This window comes from Phycodurus eques, chromosome 15, assembly GCF_024500275.1.
Source record: "Phycodurus eques isolate BA_2022a chromosome 15, UOR_Pequ_1.1, whole genome shotgun sequence".
NCBI classification, from domain to species: domain Eukaryota; kingdom Metazoa; phylum Chordata; class Actinopteri; order Syngnathiformes; family Syngnathidae; genus Phycodurus; species Phycodurus eques.
The window spans coordinates 19,394,368-19,417,078 of NC_084539.1; the positions used below are offsets into that span (position 1 = coordinate 19,394,368).

A 22,711-nucleotide genomic window follows, 5' to 3' on the forward strand; every position below is an offset into this window, starting at 1 on the left:
CACTAGCTAATGCTACTGTGTCATTCTATGGGATGTGAGTGCATGTTTTATAGTGCATGTTCTGCAGTGTGTTAGACAACAACAACACGCACACAACACAGTGTTGTGCACTGTGTTGTGTGCGTGTGTTATTTAGTTTTTATATTGTGCAATGTGTTGTTAGGATGTGTGTAGTGAAATGTGTGTAAATCGCCAAAATAATTTCGGGAAGGGATCATCCGTCACGTCATTCAAAGATAAAAACTAAAGCGACTTTTCAGGCTGGTTTGAAGCTGTCGTCTCGGTAACAGCGGAAGCTCGTCCAACCTCTCTTTCTCTTTCGCTGTCATTTCCGGTATCACCGCTCGCGCATGCGCAAAGGAGGACCTGGCTAGCTTGAGTGACGGCGACAAGCGACGGCTAAGCGGCCGCGGCTCAGGTAAGAGAATGCCCTAAAGATGCAAACAACATTTGAAGGGTGATTTTTCATCAACCATACTGGCCAATTTTTTTTGTTTTTTTTTGCTGTTCTGTGTTCCCCTGTGCGTCACGTGACAGTGGCATCGCTTCGAATCGAGCTCGTTTGAAGCAGAGACGCCCATTTTACCCACTTTAGTCATAGGCCACTTAATCATAGTCACGTGTGTCCCCCCCCAAAATACCACGGGAAGGATAATGCTTAAACCATAAAATGACATACGATGTGATTACGTCACAAGCCGTGTGTCAACATACGGAGAGATTGGGGGGGTGCGCATGCGTGCCCGCACGTGACCGTCTTTCCCGCGTGCACCGGTTTGCACCTGCTACACGTGACGTCATCACGGTCCCACCATCAGCAGCACTTAATCGATTATTAATTGTGGTACACGTAGCTATTATGTTGATATGTGTTTACGGGTAAACAAGTCAATTATTACACGGCCAATTGTTTAACTTGAATAAAGTATCTAATATTCGATTGGTAGTTGATTTACTTTACTGTTAGCACATGTCGTTAGCCTAATCCGGTATATACGCAAGCTACTTCCGCATTCGGCAAAAACAGGTCTCAGCACTTCCTGCCGACGCAGGTGAATGGCGAAGCGGACTGTGGCAAAGCAACCCTAGGAACTCTTACGTCTACAATGTCTTTTTTTTAACATAAGAAGTCGCCACCAAAGATGACAATAGGCTTTGTTCGTGTTTACATGTATTGGATCAATCACATCATATTTGTACAAACAAATGATATGGATTTATGAAGACACCAGCCATAATATATATATATATATATATATATATATATATATATTTATATGTATATATATCAGAATCAGAATCAGAATCATCTTTATTTGCCAAGTATGTCCAAACACACAAGGAATTTGTCTCCGGTAGTTGGAGCCGCTCTAGTACAACAGTCAATTTACAGAACACTTTGGGGACATAAAGACATTGACAAAAAACAATTGTGCAAAAAGATGCAGAGTCCTCTAGCACTTAGAGCAGTTCGAACGACTAATATTGCAATAGTCCGGTGCAATGACCATTGTGCAAAGGGCGCTGAGACTTCAAGGAGTGTATGCGGTTTAAAGTGACGAGTAGTGCGATCATCTGGGACAGTGTCGGTTGTGCAAATGTTACAGATACTCCTCAATCAGTGTGCAAATGGAGCAGATGCTACTCTGGCATGAGTGGCCAGTATATGCAAATAGTGCAGCATGGCGAGACAACTACAGTGAGTGCACAAGTAATACATAATTGGCCCCACAGAAATGTGACAACGAACTCAAGTCAAAAAATTGCCAGCTTGTTGTAATGGAATTATAGGTTAGGTGTTTAAGAAGTTGATCGCAAGAGGGAAGAAGCTGTTGGAATGTCTACTAGTTCTAGTTTGCGTTGATCGGTAGCGCCTACCTGAGGGAAGGAGCTGGAAGAGCTGGTGACCGGGGTGCAGACGGTCCGAGAGGATTTTGCACGCCCTTGTCTTAGTTCTGGCAGCGTGCAAGTCCTCAATGGTGGGTAGGGGGGTACCGACAATCCTTTCAGCAGTTTTGATTGTCCGTTGCAGTCGGAGTTTGTCCTTTTTTGTAGCAGCACCAAACCAGACTGTGATGGAAGAACACAGGACCGATTCGATGACCGCTGTGTAGAACTGTCTCAGCAGCTCCGGTGGCAGGCCGTGCTTTCTCAGAAGCCGCAGGAAGTACATCCTCTGCTGGGCCTTTTTGAGGACGGAGTTGATGTTGTTCGCCCACTTCAGGTCCTGAGAGATTGTAATTCCCAGGAACTTGAAGGTCTCGACGGTTGACACAAGGCAGCTGGACAACGTGAGGGGCAGCTGTGGCGAAGGATGCCTCCTGAAGTCCACGATCATCTCTACCGTCTTGAGCGTGTTCAGCTCCAGGTTGTGTCGCCCGCACCACAGCTCCAGCCGCTCCGCTTCCTGTCGATATGCAGACTCGTCACCGTCCTTGATGAGGCCGATGACAGTGGTGTCATCTGCAAACTTCAGGAGCTTGACAGTCGGGTTCGCTGAGGTGCAGTCGTTCGTGTAGAGAGAGAAGAGCAGCGGAGAGAGGACACAACCTTGGGGCGCCCCAGTGCTGATGCTGCGTGTGGATGAGGTGGCCTCCCCCAGCCTGACCTGCTGTGTCCTGCCCGTCAGAAAGCTGTAAATCCACTGGCAGATGGCAGGTGAGACGCTGAGCTGGAGAAGCTTGGTTGAAAGGAGTTCAGGGATGATGGTGTTGAACGCTGAGCTGAAGTCCACGAACAGGATCCTCGCGTAGGTCCCTGCACTGTCGAGGTGTTCTAGGATGAAGTGCAGTCCCATGTTGACTGCATCATCCGCAGACCTGTTCGCTTGGTAGGCAAACTGCAGGGGGTCCAGCAGGGGACCTGTGACACTCTTGAGGTGGTCCAGCACGAGACGTTCAAAGGACTTCATGACCACAGATGTCAAAGCGACAGGCCTGTAGTCATTCAGACTAGAGATTGCAGGTTTCTTGGGGACTGGAATGATGGTGGAGCGTTTGAAGCAGGATGGAACTTCGCACATTTCCAAAGATCTGTTAAAGATCTGAGTGAAGACTGGAGCGAGCTGGTCCGCGCAGACTTTGAGGCAGGATGGGGACACATGGTCCGGTCCTGTTGCTTTGTTAATCTTCTGTTGTTTGAAGATGCCTCTCACATCCTGTTCATGGATGGTTAACGCAGAAGTCAGAGGTGTGGTTGTGGTCGCGGGTGCGGCCGGGTGGGTGTGTGGAGTGAAACTGTCCTTTTCAAATCTGCAATAGAAGGTATTCAAGTCGTTGGCTAGTGTGCTATTGTTCTCAGCTTGGGGGGATCGTCGCTTGTAATTAGTCAGCGATTGGAATGCACGCCAGACTGATTTCGAGTCGTTCGCGCTAAACTGTTTTTCCAACTTTGCTGCATAGATCCTCTTTGCAATGTTAATTTCTTTAGTAAGCTGGTTTCTAGCTCGATTATTATATATGTATATATATGTATAAAATTCGGCTTGAAACCATCATGTTATCAACATGTTGTTTTACTAGTTATTGCGGCATACACAGGAAGCCCACTAACCTGTTTTCCAGGTTTGGTCACGTGACGTTCTGCATATAGCGGATTAATAGCGAAGTTGCCTAAATCATATTTGAATGTTTTCAGAAAACAAGAAGAAAAGCAAATTATTCAACAAACAAAAAGAGTTCAGGTGCCTGGATTAAACAATTGTGGATTACCATGATCTGGATGAATCTACACAGACATAAAGAAAAAACAAACATTTTCAGTCATATTGGTGTTTTTGTATTGATACTGTGACAGGAAGTTATAAATGACTTTTAATAATAATAATTTTGCTATCTGGTGAACGATATTTCGTTGTACGAACGATGATAGCTAATACATAACAGATTTCCCGCGACATCACACACCTCTGGACACATCCGTGGCCGCCATGTTAGAGGTTGAACTCGAAAAAAATCGTAAGTTGCAGCAGTTGTAAGTCAAGGTTCCGCTGTACTAAAACTTGAGTCAACTGTGTATGTAGTTTGTAGGTAAACATGGCGGTGGAGAAGCGCCTGGCGTTTTCTATCATACAGTTCCTACGCGATCAGACGCACGGCGGCACGTTGAATTCCGATGAGCAGGAGAGCCTCGAAGGTACGTGAATGCCTGGGTAATGGCGGTCACAATCGCTTTGAACCTGCTCTTTTGGTCACAGTTGCCATCCAGTGTCTGGAGACCACCTTTAAGATCAGCGCCAGCGACTGCCACCTGGTGGCGCCGCAGCCCCTCATGGAGGTCTTCCTCAACTCGCTGCTCAAGGTGGGCATGTGTTTTGTTTCACACGCCAAGGTTCTGTTTCCAGAACGTTGTCTTTGATGGATACCAATGAAAAAAGTCACAATGGACATATCTTGGTTGTGTTGGATGCCAATGGGGAAACAAATAACCACAAACATGTCTTTGATGTGTTAAACAATAGGTACCAATGGAAAAAAAAAAGACTCACCGCGGACGTGTCTTTGATGTGTTAAATGGTAGCTACCAATGGAAAAAAATCACCACGGACCACCACTCGATGACCTGACATTTGTCACATTTCCCACAGAACGACAACCTGAGCTTGCCGGCGACCTCGCCCTTGCCCGAAGACGCCGAACGAGCTGAGCAGCTAAAGAACGAAGGTGACGAAGATAGGATAGCAATTGATTGGCCCACTCGTGTCACGACCATATTTGGAGCAAAGGGGGAGGTGCTATGTATGTAAAGCCATGCTACGTTTTCAGGGAACAACCACATGAAGGAGGAGAACTATCGATGCGCGGTGGAGTGCTACACCAAGGCCATAGACCTGGAGCAGAGGAACGCCGTCTACTACTGCAACAGGTATTAGCCACTAGCTAAGGGTAGTTAGCACTAATGCTAGAGGATGCTAACGGTGTGGTTGTGCAGGGCGGCCGCTCACAGTAAGCTGGGCCACTACACGGAGGCGACGGACGACTGCGAGCGAGCCATCGGGATCGATCCCGGCTACAGCAAAGCATACGGCAGGATGGGGTAAGCCTGTGAAAAATTAAAATGCTCCAAGGTGTGGTTATTTATATATATATATATATATATATATATATATATATATATATATATATATATATATATATATATATATATATATATATATATATATATATATAAGTAATAACATAATTAAATAGAATGCGAAAAATTAAAGTTTGTGCATCGTGATTTCTTGTTTCAGTGTCCATTGACATGCGCTCCTTCTGGTGTGTGTGCTTTAGCCACTAGTGGGCAATACAGACATTCATGGTAAACTGCAGTAATATTAGTCGTTCTTTGCACAGGATAAAGAATATATGCTTGTATTGTAATATTGTCTTTCTACATGTGCACCATTTTGTGTTGAAATATCCATTTAAGTGGGGCCACTAGTAAGTAGAGCTACCCACCTTATAATAAAAGTGATGAAAATAAAAAAATGAATTCAGCACCTTGTGCCGTGTGCTCGTAGCCTGGCGCTGACGGCCATGAACAAATACCCCGAGGCCATTTCCTACTTCAAGAAGGCACTAGTGCTGGACCCGGACAATGACACGTACAAGTCCAACCTGAAGGTGGCCGAGCAGAAGCAGAAGGAAGTCAGCAGTCCCGTGAGTGTAAAACAAACCATTGGGCCTGACAAGAAACAATCGAGACATTCACGACTCAGTGCTAGTTGGCTCACTGCTTAAATCGTAGTGTTGTGCAACACCTGTTCACATTTGTTCACTTACCTCACTCAGTGCTTTGTTTCTAGCACATTGCTGTCACACAACTGGAGTATTTTAAAAATAATAAAATACACACACACACAAATATATAGTGAATGGTCTGAGTGTGTGCTTATTTCAGGTTAGTCAGAGACACTTTAATAGGTAACAGGTGTGGGCTGATTCCCATTTGAATGTGATTTGTTAATCCGGAACACAGCCACATCCCCATTATAAGAGGGTGTGCACACTTTCAAAAAGTTGTCCAGGCTTATAGGTCACATTCATGGTGGAAATAGTTTTGAAATGGTTCATGCTTTTTATATCACAAAAACCTGGCATTTCAACTTGGTGTCTAGACTTTTTATATCCACTGTCTCATTTCTTTATTGTCACACAAAAGGCCATCGTCATCACCATCTTGTCCCGTGTCTTGTACCACAGATGGCTGCCGGTTTGGGGTTCGACATGGCCAGTTTAATCAACAACCCCGCCTTCATCAGCATGGTAAGCTGGTCATCATTCATTAACACAAAGCAAAACAATAAAAAAAAAAAAAAAAACTTCCTCTCTCGCCAGGCAGCCAGTGTGATGCAGAACCAACAAGTGCAACAACTGTGAGTTTTGGCGCCAGCTGTCTAGCTACGTTAGCTTTTAGCGTCTCACTTCCTCCTCCATCGTCATCATCAGAATGTCAGGGATGATGGCCAACGCCGTGGGAGGACCGGCCGCCGGAGTGGGAGGACTTAGCGACATTTCCAGTTTGATTGAAGCGTAAGTGTGACGTCTGTGCGAAAGGCACCGGCTGCTAAACGCAGACTCAACCATCACGCCTTGGATGGGACAAATTCGCAAAGCAGGAAGTGATTGCTTCGGTGCCATCTGGTGGCACCTTGGTGTCAAAAAGTATGTTGACATGAGCTAAAACATCTAACGAGACATAAGGAGTGCTTTGCCGCCGTCCTGTGGCATCTATAGGCAGTACAATACAAATATAGATAAACCTGGTTTTGCCAATATAAAAGAAATAGTACCTGGCAGCATGGTTTTGCCAATATAAAAGAAATAGTACCTGGCAGCACGTGCTTTCTCATTGGATGGATGGCTAGCATCTAATCATCTGAATGCAAGCAGCCGCAACAGCCGTGTGAAGGTGACCACCGAGCGTTACTTGTTCTGTCCACAAGGGGGCAGCAGTTTGCCCAGCAGATCCAGCAGCAGAACCCCGAGCTCATCGAGCAGTTGCGCAATCACATCCGGAGTCGATCCTTCAGCGGCAGCGCCGAGGAGCACTCATGATGCCTCAGGTTAATAGTGCGCATGTTCGATTCCCGTGCGTTCCTTTTTAAACTTTTTTTTGTTTTCTCTTCCAAAATTAGAGCCACACCAAACCAGACTGGAACCCCTGAGATGATTGACAGCTCTGAGCGAGACGCGAAATGAGTGCAGTGGTACTTTGACTTAGTAACTCAAGGCGCCACTGAATAGCACGTGACATCCACTGTTGCTTTTTAGTCATGTGACTGACACGCCTGCATTGTGACATTGTCATTGCACTTTAGCGCCACTAAATAATAAATGTATGATAAATATAACAAACACTTAAAAACTTTATTTGTGTATGTTGTACAAGTGTAAGGTTGCTCCTCCTGCATGCTTTGAAATCTGGTGTTTGGCATCAGAAGCTTTATGGAAACAAGAAATGAGCCACTGAGAGCGAGAATGGGCTAACTCCATTTTTTTGGGGCATTTTACAGGTGATGTAAAGTTTTAAAGCTACCGCCCAATAGCTGCCACTAAAGGTTTAGTGCGATAGTAGTCTAAGTCCACACATTTGTCACATCTATTACTGTTTAATGAAGACATTCACTTAGTTGTCACTTCACCAAGTTGGAAAAAAATATATACTGAGTGCAATAATGGACTGCCCCTTATATGTCAAAATTGGAACTGAACTTTGATTTAGACCAGTATTTATCTGGATTCATTTTTGCACATAACTGGAAAATGACAAAACAAATAATTTGAGTTAGCCCACACCAGTTCTCAGCAGCTCAAATCAGCTCTGCTGGGCCACGAAGATGCTTCCTTCCAATGACTCAAAAAAATAAAATGTCATGAAATCCAACTCTTGTCATCTTTTATAATATTGTTCAATGGAGATTACTGGTATATTTTTTTATTTTATTATACAGTAATGCTCCTCCATCGCAAGGGTTACATACCACCCCCAATATAAGTACAAAAACAGCAGTACAAAAACAATAACTGTAATAACACACACACACACACAAAACAGAAATATCGCATGTAGAGCTTGGCTGGACTCGAATAAAGACACTATTAGATGTGTAACATGATATATGAGTGAGCTGAACCGTAGTTAGCGGGTTTTGTTTTCACCTAACATGCTAATCGCAAATGCAAACTCTTTCGCAAAGGCTGATTTTGCTGTCTTAAATTCTGTATAGAGTTTATACCATACACTCATCACCAACAAATGCTTTTTAAGGATAGACGTACAGCCCTCATAAATGAGAATCAAATGTATGTTAGTTAAAAAAAAAAAAAAAAAATTACTTGGCGAAATATCTACAGGTTAATCGATTCTAAAAGGATTCCATCGTGGCAGGATTTACTGTATTTTGTACCATGGCAGATACTATTTGTTGTATTAATTCCTGGAACAAAAATGAAAATTGTCAGCCTAATAGCACAGTTGCCAATATCATATTTGAACATTTTTGTAAAACAAAACCACAATTTTTGGCAAGCACATTGTTTTTTTTTTTTTGTGGAACTAAATATAGGACTTCAGCAATTACGCTACTAAAGTAATGAAATGTTTTTTGTTAGTTAGCAAACGACAAGGAAAGTTAGCATTAAACATGACTCTCACCCACTGCGTTTTAACATAATCTCCGTGATTCGGCAAGTTTATTAACACGTATTCACATTATTTTCCAAAAAAATTACAATATTCACAACCATTTGAATGAGCATTAAAACACAGTGTGAGGCACACTGTTGGTCCATTGTAAAGCTTGTAAAAAAAAAAAAAATTTTTAAAAGTCGCTAGGATGGACAAACCACGCACACTTGAGCCACGTCGTCGTATTCGTACGTACGCTTCAGGAACGAGTCTGTAAGCCTCAAACCGGAAATACTCTGGGAAAAAAAAACAAAAAAAAACACCATATCCTTGATGTCCAGCTTAAGGTCCATGTACTACTATGCTCTTTGGCTTCAGTTAAGACAATTCAGCGACTGAAGAACGACTGTCTTAACTCAGTAACACTTTTCCGACACTAGCGCCACTTTTGGCCTCCTAGTATGTAATTTAACCTTACTAGTGAACTACTGCGCTGCCCTAGTAACACTACCAGGTAAATATGAAATAAATGCTCAAACGGCTGTGCATTCTAGAAGTACGGTACCTGGAGACCCTGGACGGACGCCAGCAGCGTAAGGGGCAGCGAGAGTGACGCCCCGGGGCTCAGTTTGCCTAGAGCTCGGCCCGACACCCCGCACCAGTGGACGGACGACGTGTTGATCATCTCCACAAGGAGATCCATGGTCCTTTCGCTACATACGTGCACACATACAAGAAGGAGATTTTCAAATCGACATATTTAAACAAACACAAACATACATTCACGACCCCTTACCCACACATACATACGGGCAGACCCCCGCACACGGACAATCACTTCTATTATGTAGTAGCCGCGATGTTGTCCCCGACTGTCGCTTCCCTACCTGCAGTTAGTGATCTTGCATGAGATGTCAAAAGGTTCTTCCAGGTTGACCGTGTCGGGAATGACCTCCATGGACAGACGGATGTCTCCGTAGCCTGGAGCCTGACACACGCGTTCAGTACGCAAACAGACACATGTTCATATACATTATTAATTAATTATTACGGGCATACTTTTAAAAAAACATTTTAGGATGTAAAAATGCTGCATTAGTGGTAACTAAAACATGATATTATGTAAATAAGCCACATAGGTGTGTAAACAGTAAATGTGATGTAAATATGCAATATTAAAGGTATATAGAACATTAAATATAAGATAACATGATGTAAATAAGTTACATAATAATAATAAGTTACAGTCTTAATTGTGATGTAAAAATGCTACATTACGTGTATATACATTACATATGATGTAAATTATGGTACAGTGAACCCCTGGATATTTGTGGTCCGGCATTCGCTAATTTGAATATTTGAGGATGTTTTGGGGGAACCTATTCTCCACTATTTGCTTAAAAACAGTAAATACAAATTAAATTGAAAAAATAAACAATTGAAAAAAAATAAAAATATATATATATATTTTTAAAAGGCCAAAGCCATATCTACTATAAAAGGCATTACTTTGGTGCCATCTGGTGGCATTTTGGTGCTACGCAACTATGTTGAACGGAAGGGTGTCGCTTCGTATAGTCATGCTTAATAGAAAGAAGTGTTTTGCTGCCATCTTGTGGCATCTATAGACAACTGCACCCTGGGGGGGGTGTTGCGTCAATTTTAGGGGCTCATTGTAGATGTATAAATATAGTAGATTATAGGCGAATCGAAGATTATAAATACAAATATGGTAAATTAGATGTCTATAGATGTTAAATATGACATAAATATGGCACATCAGGTCTATACATTTTGATGTAAATATGCTACAATAAGTAAATATACAATTTAATATGGCACATTGGAGGTGTATTGGCATTAACTATTATGTAAATATGATGTAGATTGAACAAGACAGTAATATATTTTGATTCGGAAAAACTCCTTGAGATGTATCATCTGGTTTTAGGGGGGTGGGGGTGGGCGATTGGGGAGTACCATCCTCTGCAGCTGGCTGGTCTGCAGTCGTCCCCTCTCCCCCAGGTTGGTCTTCCAAACGATGTCCAGCTTCCCGATCACGGTGACGCCCTTGATGACGCCGGCCTTCTCGGCGTACTCGGGCTTGGGCTTCAGGCAGTAGAGGTACTGGCGCGTGTCCATGGGCTGCAGGTACGACATCTTGCCGAAAGTCGACTCCCTGAGAAGAAAAAAGGAACCAAGCACAAATACTTAGGAGTAATACTAAGTGTCAACACCATGCATCTAGGATGTACACAATCATGAACCCATGTTACATAAATGACTGTATTCAAGTATTCAACACTAACAAACCACCTTCTCATGATGCTCATCAATAGTATTTGTGAGCATACTCGCCTAAATAACATGCTAGGACAAGATGTATACATACAATAATATATTAGTAGCTGTGTCGGGAAAGAAGCAGAAAACCTTGCAGTTTCACTTTTGACTGGGCTCGAGGTGCATTCAAGGACTGTCAACAAGACAGGACATCTCAAACGCAGAGCCAAAAAAAACAAAAAACACTATCAGTCAATAAATTAATGAGAATTAACAAGACCACCAAGATTTCACTGGATGGCACCAGGGTACTACTTTGATTGCCTCAGGCTCAGAACAAAATGTGTGAACGGTGATAAACTACTGTTGTTTTTATCCAAACATTAGTGGTATAAAAAACAAAAAATTCCCTTCTCTCTGAAACTGTGATAAAGCATTAATCATCTGTTCATGAAAGTCAGAAAGGCTAGTAATGCATTTTAAAAAGATATGCAGTTCACAATTAGATATAAACAGCATTCCAAATTATTATGCAGATTTTTCTGATTCATTTAGTTGGTACAAATTTTCATGTCATCAACCGTCAGAATATAATTCAAATGTTTTGGAACAAAACTCACATTTAAATTCTATTCTGACTGGTGATGACTTGACAATTATGGAATTTAGGAATAATTTACATATTAATGTGGAACATAGTGTAGACAATTATTATAGGGCTCTTCTTGGTCAAGTCAAAATTGAAAATTGCTCATGGAAAATGAACAAAATGTAACGATTATTTAGTCAAGGAGCTGAATATTTCTCACACAAGTTGCTGTATTCTTAAATTATTACCTGTCAGCCACTTTCAAAGCAAAGTTCACAAGAATAATTTATCTCCAGATATACAACTAAAAAATGCGCTGTGAGCAACGCTGACATCAGTGGCTTTTTTTTTTTACATGCCATTTGCCATTCACTCCATGAACTGCATCATCTTTTCTCATGATGGCAACTTTCTACTACATGACATATACTCTTTTCATACCATATATAGACATACTCTGAGTGTGAGGTGTCTAAACTTGTCCGACTTCCAATGTGTTGGCATTTTTATCCCTTACAATTGACGTGAGATGCCGAGATCCACTGCCTAATCTTTATCTTCAACACTAAACCTGTGCTGATCCTAAATCCAAAATGGTGGAACGGCGTCATCTACAGGGATCTGTTAGTCATTCCAGTGGTTTACAAACCTGAAGCTGGGCCAGACCCTCTTCCACGCCTATGCGGTGAAAAACTGACTTGACGAATATATACGTCGGTGGCAGTTAACGGTTGAATTGCTGTTGGCAAATGTAGACATCCACGATAGTGAAGGAGTTAGGTACAGGGTGTGAGTACTTTTGCCGTACCCGTGGTCTTGGTGCGTGACGGTGTTGAGCTCGGTCACGTTGTACATCATGGACGGCTCCAGCGACACCTTCTCCATGAACATGGGCGACGTGGTGATGTTCTGGATCTGGGCCTCGAGGAATACCTCGTCCGTCTGCGGCGGAGAGGGCGGCGGTCAGACGGTTATGGGAAGGTGGGGTCTCGACGGTGGGTTGGGGGGGGGGTGGGGCTGGCAGATGTTTGGGAATCAGGCTCAGATCGACAAATACACTTTTAACCATCGAGGGTCTAAACCTCCTCTGACACATCAACTTATAACGTTGACATCTGCTTCACTATTTCAAGGAGCATGCCTCCATTATTGGCGGATGGATGGATGGATGGATGGATGGACGGAGAGAGGGATATTCGATAGATAGATATAGATGGATGGGTGGCTTGACAGATGACTGAATAGATGCATAGATCGACAGATATATACATAAATAGAGCGATAGATAGATGGATCGGTAAATGGCTGGATAGAGAGATAGATGATAGATGGACAGATAGAGGGAAAGAGATGAATTGATGATAGATTGATGAATGAATGATCGGATAAATAGATAAGATGGATGGTAAATGGATGTATACGCTAGATAGAGGGATAGATAAGAGATGGAAGGATAGATAGATAGATAGATAGATAGATAGATAGATAGATAGATAGATAGATAGATAGATAGATAGATAGATAGATAGATAGATAGATAGATAGATAGATGGAAAGATAAATGGACACTTATTATAAATTCCCTGAGGGAAATTAAGTAATTGCTATAAAGTATTATCTACTTTGGTTAATAAGTTCTATTGTATTGCGATGGGGACAGTTTGACCCAAGAACAGATTTTTTTTCCATTGGGAAGAATTCATGAGAATAATATGTTTTATTTATTTTATCAATGAATCATCGGTTGTTACGCAGTAAATGTGTTGCGTGCCAATGAGTGTATTTTAATAACATTGTTCTTGTTATTATGAGGTGTCATTTTCAGGCGCTTGTGGTCAAAAAGCAGCATTTGAACGCAAAACGTCTCAGCCAGCACAGATTAGCTCATTAGCTCATGCCACCATTTGCCAACACCAGAGGCTGCCATGATGTTCCATGCAATGCCAGTCTAGGCCCAACAACTCCTTCACACACTTTTTATTGTTTGCGTGATCAGGATTAATCATTTGGATTTCAACATGATGAATTTAAATTCATTACATCATATTTAAACATACACACATATGCGCAATCACGCACGCACGCACACACACATGCACTCAAACTCACTCTCTCACAGACACACACACCAGCAGCATGCCAGCACACCGTGCAGGAGAAAGTGTGGCGAAGGAGGCTAGCGCAAAGCAACAACAATGGAAGTTTTCCAAACATATCCATCTTTAAAACCAGCCATAGTAATTATTATTATTAATAATAATAATAAAAATAATATGCAACAAAACTAATAATACCAACATTGTTGTTGTTTGCTGCCCCTGTAGGCGGCATGAAAAAGACAAGCGATGAGAACAGAAAAAGGAAAGCGATTTACCACAGAACTGAGGTCGCTCTAATGGAGAAAATGAACATAAAAGGACAAAATGAACACATGCCAAATGTGATGTAGGCTAACACGCTAATGGCCTAGCGAGATGCTAACATACCTCGGCATTGTAGAACTTTGTCTTGACGTCCAGGGGCTTGAGAACCTGATTGAAGAGAGAATGCAGGCTGAACGTCTCCATCGCTCACCGGCGGCACAAAACCAAAAACCAAGCGGCGCCGCCGTGCATGAACGAGCGCTCCGGCGGGTGCTTTTTTTGGCGAGTGCTTTTTTGGCGAGTGCTTACGACATGTCTCGAGGACGCGCTAAGTGAGTGTCCTCACCTGGAATTTGAAGAACTTGCGGAAGTAGAGCTTCTCGCCGCAATGTGTTGTGTAGCTCACGGCGCATACCAGGCTGCAAACACAAACACAAATGTTAACATTTAGCCTCGGGCATAAACACAAATGTCATCAACTGGACACCTTTTGGACTTTGACACACACACTACTCAATTACTGTATTTCTCCACAAAAAATGTATATTTAACACAAAAGCAAACAAATAAAAATAAATAATCTACGATGTAAAATCAACAGAGCGATAAGGAAAGACTGAGAAATAGATTGCTACAGTAGATAGCTAGCTATCCAGTTAGCTAGCTAGCTAGCTAGATAGGTAGACAGATAGAGCGGTAGATAGACAGAAGTGTCGCACAAGTGGCTTCAGTAATTTTTACGATGCCAAAAAAAGGGATAAACCCAACAACAACAAAAACAAAACAGTGCTGAACCTTTAAATAGCAAAAATGTTCCACTCCAGCCCTGTAGGTGGTAGTAAAGTGCAAGATAAAGTTGTGGACAACTGCCTATACCTAATTTATTAAAGATCACGTTTACATACGTTTTGACAAAAAAGAGACACTTTTTTTCCACTGTCCTTTCCATTTTTCTTTGAGCAAAGTGAAAAAATTGTTAAAATCGGAAATTAGATTTTTGTGTATTTTAGGGCAGTATCGCCCAGCCCTAGGAGGGGACTCACATGTGTGTTCCGATCTCTTTGACTTCGTGGTGGATGACGTCGTCGATGCAACACTCGGGTTTGAGTTCGGCCACGGCCGAGTTGGACGCCGATAGATTGAGTCTTTGCGAGCTGGTCTGCAGGTCGGCCTGTGGAGGAACCAAAGGCGCCGAGGGAAGTTCAGTAGGGCGCTATCCTCTGTGTCCCCGATTCTCGGCGCTGGTTTACCTTGACCAGAATGTCCTTAACCACCTGACTGCTGTCGTTGTGAACGCTGATGTAGCTGGAGAAGGTCTCGCCCAGGAAGATGTTCCTGTCGGGAGACGACAAAAAAAATTCAATTAAGAAAATAATTGAAATCAAATCAAATATTTACAAATGAATCCAAATGAAAGGAAATACAGATAAAACTTAAATTATAATTGCAAAATAAAGTGTAAAAACATAAATGACTACAAAAATAACATTAAGTTAAATTTAAAATGAATTAAAAGACCAACTGAAACTAAATTACAAAAATACAAGTAATCATACATAATTCCAAATAAACTAAAATTATGACTGAAAATAAAAATAAAACCTAAATTATGAATAGAAATAGCATATTCAAAATTACAATTAAAATAAATATTAAAATGAAATGAACTTATAATTTAAAATGGATGAATAAACTTATATTTAAATTAAATAAAAGTATATAAAATTACAAATAACTGCAAATTCGTCCAAAAGTATAATAGTTTTTAAATTAAATTCAAATTGTAAATAGAAAATAATGAATTACAATGAGATACTTACTTGTAATTATAAATAAACCAAATTAAAATTAAAAATGAAAATGACATAAAATTAATAAACAGGTACAATTAAATCCAAATTAAAATTAAATAAAAAATATTAAATAACAAATCAAACTAAAAACAAATAACAACAATAAAATGAAAACAATTTTTACTATAAATAAATATCCAATACAAATTTAAATTGAACAAAAATCTAAGCAGATGAATAGATTTAACTAAAAGTAAATTAAAATTTAAAAATATATAATAAAATTAAAGTTACATTAGATTTAAATACATTTTCAATGTATTATAATTAAATTACATTTTAATTGAATTTAAAACCAAATTCAAATGAAAATCAATTCAAAATTTCAGTGCAAAAGCAAATGTTCAGCGGACTCACCCGAAGTTCTGCGGCAGTGTTAGCATCTCTCCCAGCATTAGCGTCTCTGCGCCTTTGATGGTGGATGGGTCGTCATGCATGAGGCGCCCGAACAGGTCGCCTGTAGACACAAACATGGCGACGAAGAGAGACGTTTGAGGAACATGCATGTTTTTTTTTTAAATTTGATGTCTTTTTTTGTTTGACCTATAATTCTGTATTTTATACTGTATACTGTATGTATGCATGTCTGTATTTTTGGTTGGTTAAAAAAGCACTTTGTGAGCCCTCTCTGTGAAAAGTAATATACAAATAAAACCATAGCAAATATGTGTGTGTGTGTGTATTATATATATATATATATATATATATATATATATATACACACACATACATACATGCATACATATAAACACACACACAAACAAGTGTATCCTTTGTCAAAGAAGGTAATGATAACCTGGTAGATCTCGCTCTTCACACGTCACTGGCAGGTTGGTAAACAGAGTTGGTTTTGTCAGTCGCATCACTACAAAACAAAGACGGTTTTATGCATGCTCATTAATGCTCTATTACACTACTACAGCAATTTTTAGCAGTAGTAGTGTTTAAAGTCATCTCAGAATCACAAATATTACACAAAAATATCCATCAATCTTCTATAGCGCTTGTCCTCAACAGGATCACGGGTGAGCTGGAGTCCATCCTAGCTGACTTTTGGCGAGAGAAGTGGGGGACACTTTGGACTTCTAGCAATCCAATTGCAGGGCACATCGAAACAAACAACCATTCAAAAATTCAAAAGTCTTCAATGAAGCTTAATGTTTACCTATATGTGCCCTGACATTGGCTGGCGACCAGTCCATGGTACCGTAAATGAGGAGAAGCGTGATAGAAAATTGATGGATGGGTAATACTTTTTTCTCTATCTTATTTTTGTCTAGCATCTGTCAAGGGAGCCCGCTTGTAAATAACTATGGCAACGGACGAGGCTAAAACAAGTCAGCTTCCTGCGATATTTAAGTGTCATCACACATCATAACTGAAACATAAACTAACATGATATCACATAACCATAACAATATATAATAACCTGTAAAGTAAAAAAAAAAAAGAATAAATAAATAAAAATGGTGTGGTAAAGATAACACAAGTGACGTTAGCCGACTTAGCAGCTATCAGAATACAGTGACACCGGTCTGCTTCTGTGTCGTCTTTAACTAACATTTCCACATGAAAAGTACGTCCTTAAAGTGCTAAATGATTTGTAAAGTACCTTTTAATGCTAGCAGATGTTCCTGTTTGGCCTGACTTACATCCATTTTGACACAAGACGACTTGTATTCGGGGACGTTAGCCCCGGTGTAAGCTAGCTGTTGTGACAGCAGGCGGACCCACGTGACCAGATGTGTGCATCTTCTTCTGCGTGGATTGTAGCCTAGCGCACGCGATGCTGCCATCTGCAGGATTTAAGAGGGTACTACGACAGCAAAACTATTACTGTCACATTGCTGGAGAAAGATGTTGAATGGATTTTTTATTTTTATAATTTATAAAAAGGCACAGCATGATTTTTAGTATATTTGAGTGTAGAATAGGTGATAGCTAGGATATAAATTTATATTATCTGTGTATTATATCATGAATTACGCTAGTGATAGAGATGTCAACAAGTTTCTTCTTTTTTCTTGATCAACTTATTATTGATCTACTATTGAACGATTTTATACTATTTATTTCACTGTCTGAAGAATTAAATTTTCATTTATTTCTATTGTATGATACCACCATACGTTGGATATCATTGAACATTTCGTGTGTTGTGTTTTTATTTTTTTGTTCATTTCAAAATGAATTTAGTCAAGTAAACATTTTTCAAACTACAACTGCTACTACTAATAGAAATACATGTATTTTTTTATTTTTTATTGTTTTTATTTGTATTAGCCCCCATTATAAACGGTTAAATAAAAACAACAACAAAAATTATAATAATAAAACTACAACTACATACAGTATAAGAACATGAATAAAGTAAAACTAATAAAATGAAACAATGCAAGTACAATAAAAAATACATCAAAACGAAAAGATGAAAATAAAATCTATAAATAAAAATAAAATGAAAATATAGATAAAAATAAAATTTAAATAAAAGTGAAATTAAAAATAAGTGTAAAATCAAAGAAAGAAACTAAAAACATATTTTAAAATAAAAATAAATAAAACTTAGTTAATACTGCATCTAAAAAAAATAAACACTCATGTAGGGCACAGTATTGTTTATTAATGCAGGAATCATAAAGTGTAACAAATCAATCATATGTGCGTGATTATTATTATAATCATATTTTGAATATTTTAATAGCTAATATGATTTGTCACACTCTGTTGTCGTGGTCCTTAAGTGGCTTCCTCTCTCAGCAAAATCTGAAATGAAAACAACAAAAACAATGATTGATTTTCCTTTGACTTGTGACATTTAATGGGGGGGGAAAGTCCTCACCGGAGCGGTTTCGGCGTCAGTGTTGGCCTCAGGACGTCGCCAGTCGGCTTTTGACAGAATTCCGAGCACGAGAACACTGAACGCCACGGTCAGGATGCCCAGTGTGTTGGCAAACAGCGCCTCCGCAGGCAGCGAGCTATAAGCGTCCGCCGACACACCGTCGCTAACGCACACGTGAGAAAGCATAAAACAGAGTGACTTCAAATATGATATCAGTCACATCATACGACACACACACACACACACACACACACACACACACACACACAAAGTCCACCAGCTAGCAAATAATTTGTTAAAAAAAAAAAGCTGTGGAGAGCTTCTTCACAAAGTGTTAAAGGCTAAATGAGTTACTGAGAACTAGAGTGGGCTCAGTCCATTTTAAAGTTGAAGTCATAGATGAATAGAGAAAAGGCCTCGCTTTCAGATGAGTAGTTATAAAGCAAGTTTAACTCCAAGTTTGACATATAGGGGGCAGTCCGTTATTGCACTTTACGCATTTTGAGCGAGTGTGCCAGTGCTTCTGCATGTTAGTATCAGTGTTATTGATCATCTTTCATGAAATATTGACAGATGTGTGGATTTCGACCACTATTGCGCTAGTGGTAACCGTTGCGCGGCCGCCATAAAAGTCTTGAATCGTGCAAAAATGACAGAAATTGGGTTAGGCCTCTGTCGTTGTCATTGACTCAGATGATTTCTCTTTCATTGATTTCCTATAGGGGTAAAAAAAAAAAAAATATATATATATATATATATATATATATATGTTGAAAGCCTTACAGTGCAAAGGAGAGCTGTTCGTTGATTCCGCTGACGCAGGCGGCCAGGGTGAGCATCAGCACTGCTTTTCCCGTCCACACGTGGATCCCCTTCAGGGCGTGGCCTAATTGCGGCGCAGAACACGGCAGCAAGAAGCCGACCAGGCCCAGGAACCACTGCGGATTGAAGGAAGCCATATTACTATGCATATTTATGCAGACGGAAATTCTATTCCATTACCAAGCGGCTGAAATACACTTGTTAATTTGGTGAAGCAATATAAATCGTGTTCCTCTGCTTTGGTGGGTGATGGGGACCGGGCTCCGCGAAAATCCGCAAGAACAGTGGTGCCTTGAGATGGAGTTGAATTCTTCCGTGACCACACTCAAATCTTGCGTCTCAAATAATATTTGCCCATTGAAATGGATAGAAATGCCATTAATCCATTCTTGCCACACCCACAAAAAAAAAAACCCGCAAATATTTTGCACTGTTTTTTTAAATACGTAAAATAGAACTAAAACATATAGCGAAAACAATTAAATAGAATGTAAAGAATTAAACAGTTTGTCGTGATCGTGATTAATTCATTGCGGCTCCTTCTGGTGTGTGAGACTTTGCCACCGGGGGCAACATAATACAGTCGTGCAGGCACAAACGAAGAAGAGTTTCACCAATACTCTAAAAGTCCCTCAATAAACTGCAGTTATTCTTCGCTGAGGATGAAGAATATATATCCCTATAAGCATTGTTATATAGTCTTTGTACATGTACATTGTTTCAACTCATAAGTCAACTTTTTGCTCACAACTCAAAGCAAAAAAAATAAAATCAACTGAGAATTGGCTCATAACTTGAAAAACTCATAAATTGGGGCATTCGCAAGCCAAGGTACCACTGCATTAGTATCCAAATATTCTCAAGTCAAATCGTTATTTCAGCGCCTGCTTACCTGCCACGCAAACGTCACCACGGCAGACATTCCCACCCAGCTGTGGAGGGAGTACATTGAGGGGATCTTCAGGCTGCGGTGCACGACGAAGGCAACATGCAAGCCAACGGCGGCGAGCAGCAGGGCGGCCAGCATCAGTCCCGCGTGGACCAGCTTCCATCCGCGCTTCTTCTGAGACCACCCCCAAGGCACACGGAACAGGAGGGCAGCTGCCGAGGATCCGGGGGAAGACGACATTTAAGTACAGTTCAGTTGTATTGAACTTTTCACTTTAAAATGGAGTATATTTGCATTTCATCTTTAAGGTGAAATAATACATGCCATTTTCCTCATCTAAATGATCGACGATGACTTTTAACGTCTTTTCGTTTTTGTCCCTCAACGCACAGGCAACCCTGTTACAAAAACCTTTTTTACCCATCTGGAGGAAAAAAAAAAAAAGTGAGCTACATGACTCAGCAGATATGACATCATCACGCTCATTGCTCTTCTCACCCTCTCCAATGCAACCCTATCAGAAAAAGTTCTGTTGTTCAAAACTGTTGGTGCCTAAACTGTCCTCCTAATCTGGAATTGTCGCTCTGCATCAACTATAAATCCTCCAAACTGGACGGTCGTGACTCACCGAGGCCGTAGAGGACCAACAGTCCGCTGATCATGAGGACGGGATGCCAGTTGAACTGGGCCTCAGTTCCATCCCAGGCGAATCCTCCGCGCCAACGCCAGTTCCAGAAGACGACCAAGACCACGCACAGGAGGCCCAATGTCACGCACAGACATGTAGACATGTAGAAATAAAAACGCGCTCCCATTGAAAAGTGTCCACTCGGCTACCTCCTCGCTCAGACTCTACAATTATGGAGCAGCCAAAGGATTGGCTTGGGTTCACTCACGTCAAACGGAAGACGTGATAGGAGGTCAGGAGGGAGGATGCCATCGCATCATCGTCTCCATTTCCTGATTGATTTTACACTTTTTAACAACGGGCTGAGCATCCAGAAAATTGATAAGGTATTTTGCATGCTAGCTCAAAGCAAGAAAATTAGTTAACATGCTACTGTTTTATTGTTTATGCCCTCCAAATTAGCTATGTGTTTACATCCTCTAAAAATTAGCAACCATGCTAAGGTATTTCACGTGTCTTTATGTCCTCTTAAGATGCATGCTAGCTCATGGCAAGAAAATTAGCTAACATGCTAATGTTTTACTGTGTTTATTGTTTATGCCCTCCAAAATTAACTGTTTACATCCTCTAAAGACACAGGATAGCTTGCAGCATGCAAATTAGAAAACATGCTAATGTTTGTTTGTGTGTGTTTATGCCTTCTGAAGTCATGCATTAGCTAATTGAGAGCAAATCACTGTATCTACTAGTAACAATACATGGTCGCACTTAGCGAGCCAATAAGCTATGATGCTAATGTTTTTTCTTCTTCTTGTGAAGCCCTCTAAAAACACACGCTAGCTCATAGTGCCCAAATTAGCTTTCATGCTAATGTATTTATTTTTTTGTCTCTAGCAACACGCTGGTTTCATAGCGAGCAAATAACAAAGCATGCTCATGTTTTTCTGTGTGTCTACGACCTGTAAGTACATGCTAACTTACGGAGTGCATATTAGTCGCCATGCTATTTTTTATGTCTCTAAAGACACAGTCTAGTTCATAGCGAACAAATTAGCTACCATGCTAATGTTTTTTTTTTTTTAATGTGTTTAAGCCCTTTCTAAAGATGCAAACAAGGTCATATTTTGGGGTCTCTAAAAACACATGCTAGCTTATAGCGTGCAAATGAACTCCCATGGAAATGTATTTTTTTTTCTCCAAAGACACACACTATCTTATAGTAAATATCATGTTTAAGTTTTTTTTCATGTGTTTATGCCCTCTAAAGATGTACGCTAGGGCATAGAGAAAAAAAATGTGCAACCATGCTATGTTTTTTGAAGACATTTCTAGCTGGCTCCAGACGCTTTTCTCCACCACCATCAAACAAATTTCTTGAGCTAATGGGTTAACTAGCCTCGCCGTTTCCCCGAAACAAAGAGACACGAGGCTGCTTGTCATCCGACTTCTCCGGTGGGAATGGGAGCAAAGTTCCCACAGCGCAACAAATTTTTTTTCCACGGCTTTTGGGCCGCCTGGACAATTACGGCCTTTGACCACAAAAACAGCAGGAGAAAAGCTTGTCATCTTTTTATGACGCTTTTATAAGAACTAATCTGTTCAGGTACAAATCTTAGAAAGTGGTAAACACCATCGGTAAACCAAATACATAAATGGGGGGAGAAAAATAATTGAAGCCCCCAAAAAGTCAATTTAGTTGCTGGACTGAAACTAATAATAATCAGAATTATTAAAGCCCATGAAAAGTTGATTTACTTACAGAATAATTAAAATGTATTGCATACAAATACAAAATACCAATGTAATATAACAGTCGTTTATTGTAA

At 40.5% G+C, this 22,711-nt stretch overlaps 3 protein-coding genes across 5 annotated transcripts; 1 reads left to right on the forward strand and 2 right to left on the reverse strand.

The window, feature by feature from the left end:
* The first annotated feature begins 309 nt into the window (after positions 1–309).
* On the forward strand, positions 310–7,869 carry sgtb (small glutamine rich tetratricopeptide repeat co-chaperone beta). 2 transcript variants are annotated; one of them, XM_061698688.1, is made up of 12 exons: positions 310–418; positions 4,022–4,134; positions 4,196–4,299; positions 4,586–4,661; positions 4,764–4,863; positions 4,930–5,034; positions 5,504–5,642; positions 6,186–6,248; positions 6,321–6,358; positions 6,432–6,515; positions 6,929–7,048; positions 7,121–7,869. In XM_061698688.1, exons 2-11 carry the CDS (start codon positions 4,035–4,037, stop codon positions 7,038–7,040), a joined length of 921 nt encoding a protein of 306 aa, XP_061554672.1. In that variant the 5' UTR covers positions 310–418; positions 4,022–4,034; the 3' UTR covers positions 7,041–7,048; positions 7,121–7,869. The 2 variants fall into 2 exon arrangements, with proteins under 2 accessions (XP_061554672.1, XP_061554673.1); XM_061698689.1 differs by lacking the exon at positions 310–418 and having other exon boundaries at positions 4,028–4,134; positions 4,207–4,299.
* Positions 7,500–17,435, reverse strand: trappc13 (trafficking protein particle complex subunit 13). Of its 2 annotated transcripts, XM_061698686.1 has the most exons (13): positions 17,317–17,435; positions 16,501–16,569; positions 16,062–16,161; positions 15,102–15,186; positions 14,895–15,022; positions 14,198–14,270; positions 13,975–14,019; positions 13,863–13,880; positions 12,297–12,430; positions 10,597–10,795; positions 9,501–9,601; positions 9,179–9,326; positions 7,500–8,909 (listed from the first exon to the last, which is right to left on the reverse strand). In XM_061698686.1, the coding sequence occupies exons 1-13, from the start codon at positions 17,360–17,362 to the stop codon at positions 8,817–8,819; spliced, it is 1,239 nt and encodes a 412-aa protein (XP_061554670.1). In that variant the 5' UTR covers positions 17,363–17,435; the 3' UTR covers positions 7,500–8,816. The 2 variants fall into 2 exon arrangements, with proteins under 2 accessions (XP_061554670.1, XP_061554671.1); XM_061698687.1 differs by lacking the exon at positions 13,863–13,880.
* Positions 17,436–18,315: 880 nt separating this feature from the next.
* On the reverse strand, positions 18,316–21,172 carry LOC133413978 (lysosomal membrane ascorbate-dependent ferrireductase CYB561A3-like). Its single transcript, XM_061698946.1, has 5 exons — positions 20,886–21,172; positions 20,261–20,469; positions 19,330–19,484; positions 18,547–18,709; positions 18,316–18,470 (listed from the first exon to the last, which is right to left on the reverse strand). The coding sequence occupies exons 1-5, from the start codon at positions 21,070–21,072 to the stop codon at positions 18,444–18,446; spliced, it is 741 nt and encodes a 246-aa protein (XP_061554930.1). The 5' UTR covers positions 21,073–21,172; the 3' UTR covers positions 18,316–18,443.
* Between the last annotated feature and the right edge of the window lie 1,539 nt (positions 21,173–22,711).

Bases quoted from the DNA above. Each gene is read 5' to 3' on its own strand.
- sgtb (XM_061698688.1), top strand. From the start codon at position 4,035: ATGGCGGTGGAGAAGCGCCTGGCGTTTTCTATCATACAGTTCCTACGC. The intron at 4,300-4,585 runs GTGGGCATGTGT...CATTTCCCACAG, and splicing joins TCCTCAACTCGCTGCTCAAG to AACGACAACCTGAGCTTGCC. The intron at 6,359-6,431 runs GTGAGTTTTGGC...CGTCATCATCAG, and splicing joins AACCAACAAGTGCAACAACT to AATGTCAGGGATGATGGCCA.
- trappc13 (XM_061698686.1), bottom strand. From the start codon at position 17,362: ATGGATGTAAGTCAGGCCAAACAGGAACATCTGCTAGCATTAAAAG. The intron at 16,570-17,316 runs GTACTTTACAAA...TTTGTTTTGTAG, and splicing joins ACATCTGCTAGCATTAAAAG to TGATGCGACTGACAAAACCA. The intron at 14,020-14,197 runs GTGAGGACACTC...CTCTTCAATCAG, and splicing joins GCAAGTTCTTCAAATTCCAG to GTTCTCAAGCCCCTGGACGT.
- LOC133413978 (XM_061698946.1), bottom strand. From the start codon at position 21,072: ATGGGAGCGCGTTTTTATTTCTACATGTCTACATGTCTGTGCGTGACA. The intron at 19,485-20,260 runs GTAAGCAGGCGC...TTCAATCCGCAG, and splicing joins TGGTGACGTTTGCGTGGCAG to TGGTTCCTGGGCCTGGTCGG. The intron at 18,710-19,329 runs GTAAGGCTTTCA...CGTGTGCGTTAG, and splicing joins GAACAGCTCTCCTTTGCACT to CGACGGTGTGTCGGCGGACG.